Source organism: Myxocyprinus asiaticus, chromosome 1, assembly GCF_019703515.2.
Source record: "Myxocyprinus asiaticus isolate MX2 ecotype Aquarium Trade chromosome 1, UBuf_Myxa_2, whole genome shotgun sequence".
In the NCBI taxonomy this organism is placed as follows: Eukaryota; Metazoa; Chordata; class Actinopteri; order Cypriniformes; family Catostomidae; genus Myxocyprinus; species Myxocyprinus asiaticus.
In genome coordinates this window covers 47,649,741-47,655,070 of record NC_059344.1, presented here as the reverse complement: position 1 = coordinate 47,655,070, position 5,330 = coordinate 47,649,741, and the positions used below count along the sequence as shown (strand labels likewise).

Sequence of the window (5,330 nt, the reverse complement as noted above, 5' to 3'; positions counted from 1 at the left end):
TCCTTGGCTCTCCATGAACCAGAAGACACAAAACAGGGATTTCTATACTGCCTGTACCTGTTTGTACATACAATACATTTGATAAACATCTCAGAGCATGAGAAGAAAAAAATTTGCTAAATACTGAAAGACAGTTTAAAGTGAAAAGTGTCTCAACCCACCTCCATACCCTGTACGCTGCTCAGAGATGTGCTTGAGCATCTTGACTCTCATCTCTGCAGTGGCCCCGGGTCTTTGAGGCTCCTCATCCACAAGGACGAAATGAGAATGATTGCAATCCAGGGAATACATTGCACCATGGGGGAGATCCTCAGTTGGGTATGCTGCTGGATGATCAGGCTAAACAAAAATATCAGTAAACCAACATTAATACATGCCTCCTTAAAGGGATAGTTCACCAAAAATGAAAATTCTCTCATTGTTTACTCACCCTAATGATATCCCAGACGTGTATGACTTTCTTTTTTCACCAGAACACATTTGAAGAAAAATAGAAAAATATCTTAGCTCAGTTGGACCTCAAAATGCAAGTGGATGGTGATCCGATTTTTTTAAATCTCCAGCTGTTAAATGAATGCCTTCTAAAGCAACACGATTGCTTTTGGGGCGAAAAAGATCAATATTTAAGTACTTTTCTTAACTTTAAATCATGCTTCTTTTCAGAAGCGGTATGCGCGTGTGACGTAATTGGCATTTGAAACATGCAAGAGCTGACGCATGTGAGTCACAGCCGGAAGAGCAGCGCTGTTTACAAGTGAGAAGGAGGAACGCTGTACAGTAGCATGGTTGATTTTGGTTTAGATCTGTATTTATCTGTTTCTTTACTCACAATGGTGCATTTGTGTGCTCATCCTGGATGTCTCAACCGAGTGGAGAAGGTGAAATTACCTCTGTATCATGGCAACTCGAATACGTCACACAAGAGACCGCTTAGACTCCACCCTCTCGTGAAGCTTACCAGAAGCGATGATTTAGAGTTAAAAAGTACTTAAATATTGATCTTTTGCACCAAAAGCAATTGTAACACTTTAGAAGACATTAATTTAACAGCTGGTGTAGTATGGATGATGTTTATGCTGACTGTCTGTGAAGCTCTGTGAGCTTCAAAAATTGAACAATATCCACTTGCACTTTAAGGACCTACTTAGATTTTTCACATTTTCTTCAAATGTGTTCTGGTGAAGAAAGAAAGTCATACACACCTGGGATATCATGAGGGTGAGTAAATAATGAGAGAATTTTCATTTTTGAGTGAACTATCCATTTAAAAGTACAAGGAATATTTTAAGGAATAGTTCACCCCAAAATTAACATTCTGTTATCATTTTCTCACCTTCATCTTGTTCTAGACCCGTATGACTTTCTATCTTCCATGAAACACAAAAGGAGATGTAAGGCAAAATGACAGCTTCGTTCACCATTCACTTTCATTGTATGGGAAAAAAAGCTGCAATGAAAGTGAATGGTAACTAAGACTTAAATACTGCCTAAAACCTCCTTTTGTGTTCCATGGAAGAAAAAAAGTCATTCGGGTCTAGAACAAGATGGGGGTGAGTAAATGACGACAGAATTGTCATTTTTGGTGAACTATTCATTTAATTTCTCTGTGCTGCTAAAATGCCACATGCTACTAATGGTGTAAATGTGGGAAAACAGAAAATAAAAAATCAAAGCTTATATATTTTGAGAAGAAAAGGACCAATGTCAGGCAGGAAGTCATCACCTTTGCAGAAAGCAGCAGTTCCTTGCTCTGAATCATGTGCCAGGGTGCAATCCCAATGGCCACCACACGCACTTTGGAGGAAGTACTAGCGAGCGAGTGGTCCCTTACGGCTTGACCCAGGTGCTTAGTGATGCCAAAGCGCAAACCACTGGTGAGGATCCACGCACCTATGTAGGTCAAATGTCAGAGGTCAGAGACAGCCAAAAAGCAGCTGTGGTTTTGTATTTTTGAATTAAGAAGAATTTATCCACCTGTGCTTTGGGCGGCCCTCACAAGGCCTTTCCTAACTGTGTCCCTCAGCCAGGGCTTCATCTGAGCCACCTCATCACCTCCCACTAGTGCCACCACCAGATGAGGAGGAGCAAGACCCCACTGCTTCGTCAAAATCTCATAGATCTCAGCTGGATCTGTGGAGCTGGTCACCCTGATAAACTAGACTTACAAATAAATAAATCAATAATGTGCATAGGCACTAACTCATCAAGAACAGCAACATAACACAAAAAAGATCTGTCTATCAAACATACGATAAATTGTTATGCAAACATATCTGTCTTAACGTACCTTGCCTCTTGTCCGACTGGTACCGGTAAAATCAATATCTCCCATACGTCCAGCCGTCCAGTGGGGTTTAGTAAATCTCTCATCTCCCTTCTCGCCCACATGAACAACAGACTCGGTAAGACGGTCGTAACACTGACATCTTCTCAGAGAACTGCACATTTACAGTGACACAAGTAATTATACTTCCAATCTACTACAGAGCAGACCACCACCCCACAGCAGAAACTTCCACGATTTTTTGTTTTTCAATAAGTGATGCCACCAGTTTCACCTGTGTTCTTGGGACTCATTCACCAGTTCCCCACATTGCACACATCTCCTGCCCTGCCGTAACACCCCCTATGGAAAGAATCGCAGTAAATTACATCTGCATCACTGTCCAATCAATTGTAGCAAACGCTGCTGTTCTATTCAGTGAGGTTAGGGCACTTTAAATTGTTGGATGTCTTTATGTAAAGCAGAGACTATTTTCGTTTTCATTCTTTACACACATGTAAAAACGCCCTCCCTCCTGATGAGGTTGAGGTACAGATGAACTGGGAAGCCTATATGCTTTTTACCCACTTGAGATAAATCGATGGAGAGTGGACAGACAGACACTGAAATGTACTGAATATGGAAAGATGAATAAACATAATAAAACAATTGTACAACTATGTATGTCTAACATGTAAACTAAGGGAGAATGCAAATAGCAGGCAAAGATGATTAATCGCAGAAAGTGTAATTGCCAGCTATTGATTATTTGCATCTTGGTCAACAGTGATTCTAGGTCAGTTTGCCTCGTGTGGTTGAAGAGGCACGGACAGAAAGAGTAATAGTAAAACAAGTCTAGAACAGAAGTGTAATGCAGACAAAAGCCTCTGAGGCAGTTAACAATATAATTGATGTCATCAAATCTGACTGGGCTGATAATCTTGTTTCAGTCATCGAGTTTTTAGTCAGAGGCTATCAGGTTCTTTCAAGCCTGGATGGTTTATAACAGATGTTTTTTCACCATGCTTAATGCCAGCTCTTTTTATTCAATTACCTCCTGTTTTCTAAAGGCTGCCATTAATTTCATTGTTATTTTATGTTTCCAAACAATAGACACCAAACTTCAAGAGACACAATCTAGTTTAGATCAGTAAGCAAGCAGATACTCCTAATCAGCAATAATTAATCATTTAATGTGATCAGTGGAAATTCCTTATAGGATATACAGTAGCAACTCATTTGTAGTAATATAATTATATCTATGTAATGTATCTTCTCTCTTCTACATCTCCTCATCATCCACCGCAGAGGTCTTTACCTTTGCCTGAAAATTTTACTGATGTTTTTACTCTCACCTAAAGCCTTTGAACCTCATCTATAATATTATTCTAATCTAATTCTGCAATGCAGTTCTTGTTACAGATGTAATTCTTTTTTCACTGTCGAGAGAGAGAGAGAGAGAGAGAGAGAGAGAGAGAGAGAGAGAGAGAGAGAGAGAGAGAGAGAGAGAGAGGGAGGGAGGGAGGGAGGGAGGGAGAGAGAGAGAGAGAGAGAGAGAGAGAGAGAGAGAGTGGGAGTGTGAGATAGAGTGAGTGTATGTGGGTGTGTGTGTGTGAAGAGAGGTGCAGGAGCTGGCCATGATTTGACTAGGGGGATGGGGAAAATTAGAGAGGGAAATGCCATAGAAAATGCAGCATGCAAACACAATCATTTGCATTAAAAGTCACACACACACACACACACACACACACACACACGTAGAAAATACATTAAATCTGTCAGGAAACAGACATGTCAACACAATAAAACATATGTAAATATGCAATTACTTGTTTCACTACATCACTGATTGATGATTGAACTAGTATAAAAATTAAATCTATCATTATTTAATGTTTTCTACTAAAACTTTTTTTTTTCTTGTTATGGATATTTTGTGAGAAGATATTCTGAAGTGTCTTCAGCAAATGTCAATTAACTGGACAGTAACAAAACAAAGCTAGAGGTCCTAAACATTGTCTTTACATTTTAGAAAACTCTAAGACTATTGAAGTATGTACTAATGATGAATAATTCAAAATTGTATGTTATGTCTACTAAATCTGTAAACAGCTGTTCCTTTTTTAACTAAATTAAAATGATTTATGTCATATGGGAATTATTTTTCTATATTCATGTGATTCCTTCTTTGAACCTTTCCTATAATTTTATAGCAATATATATATATATATATATATATATATATATATATATATATATATATATATATATATATATATATATATATATATGTAAAAGTCAGAATTTTCTAAACAACACTCCAGAAATAATCTTGAACCCGATGCCATGTTTTGTGCTGAAAAAGGTCACTTACCAGAGGAGTATCCTGAAGCCCTGGCATATCTGGTTGCTGGCTTTGCTCTTGGATCCTCTGAGTCTATTGTAGGCCGCCACAACATTTGGGCAGCTAGAGTGCCACCAGGAAGTGAATGAGGAGGTTTATTCTAACAAACCACTCCCTAACCAACTATGAGCACTGCTACATAAGCTCAACCATTCACCTGCTTCAATCTGACATCCCCATGATCACCATACCATTCCCTAAGCATGTAATGGAGAATAAAGGACACTCTAAAGTACTATGCCTACATAAAAAATGCCACCATGATACTTTAAGATAAAGACTGTGAGATCGTGCCAAACTTTACATCCAAAATCACATGTTCTTAGTATTTGCAGGGACCCCTTTTCATTAATTTTCACAGAAATGTGACTGACTTGCTCTCTGCACCTTTGCCCAGCCTCTCAAATTTTTGTATCCCCCCTTTTTTTATGGTTATTTTGAGTGCTTATAATTATTTTGTTCACTTTAGTAGTGAGCAAGTTCATGTTGCAAGGATTTACTTAATTACTTTAAGACTTTAAAAATCATGAAACATTAAAAATTTGATGTTTAAAAATGGTCAGTGATCAAGAGGTCTTGATCAATTCATATATGGGTGATTACACACACACACACACACACACACACACAAATGTTGGTGCAGCTGTCATTATGAGGACTCTC

General features: G+C 38.5%; 1 protein-coding gene across 1 annotated transcript in view; it reads right to left on the bottom strand.

Moving 5' to 3' along the window:
* LOC127443299 (transient receptor potential cation channel subfamily M member 5-like) overlaps positions 1-4,726 on the bottom strand; it is a 21,816-nt gene extending 17,090 nt beyond the window's left edge. The window contains exons 1-7 of the mRNA XM_051701821.1: positions 4,638-4,726; positions 2,559-2,626; positions 2,288-2,438; positions 1,975-2,155; positions 1,724-1,890; positions 162-339; positions 1-57 (exon numbers count right to left, since the gene is read on the bottom strand). The exon at positions 1-57 is cut by the window's left edge and continues 8 nt beyond it. Coding sequence (XP_051557781.1) covers positions 1-57; positions 162-339; positions 1,724-1,890; positions 1,975-2,155; positions 2,288-2,438; positions 2,559-2,626; positions 4,638-4,664 — 829 coding nt within the window. The 5' untranslated portion in view covers positions 4,665-4,726. The remainder of the gene's footprint in view (positions 58-161; positions 340-1,723; positions 1,891-1,974; positions 2,156-2,287; positions 2,439-2,558; positions 2,627-4,637) is intronic.
* Positions 4,727-5,330: the final 604 nt, after the last annotated feature.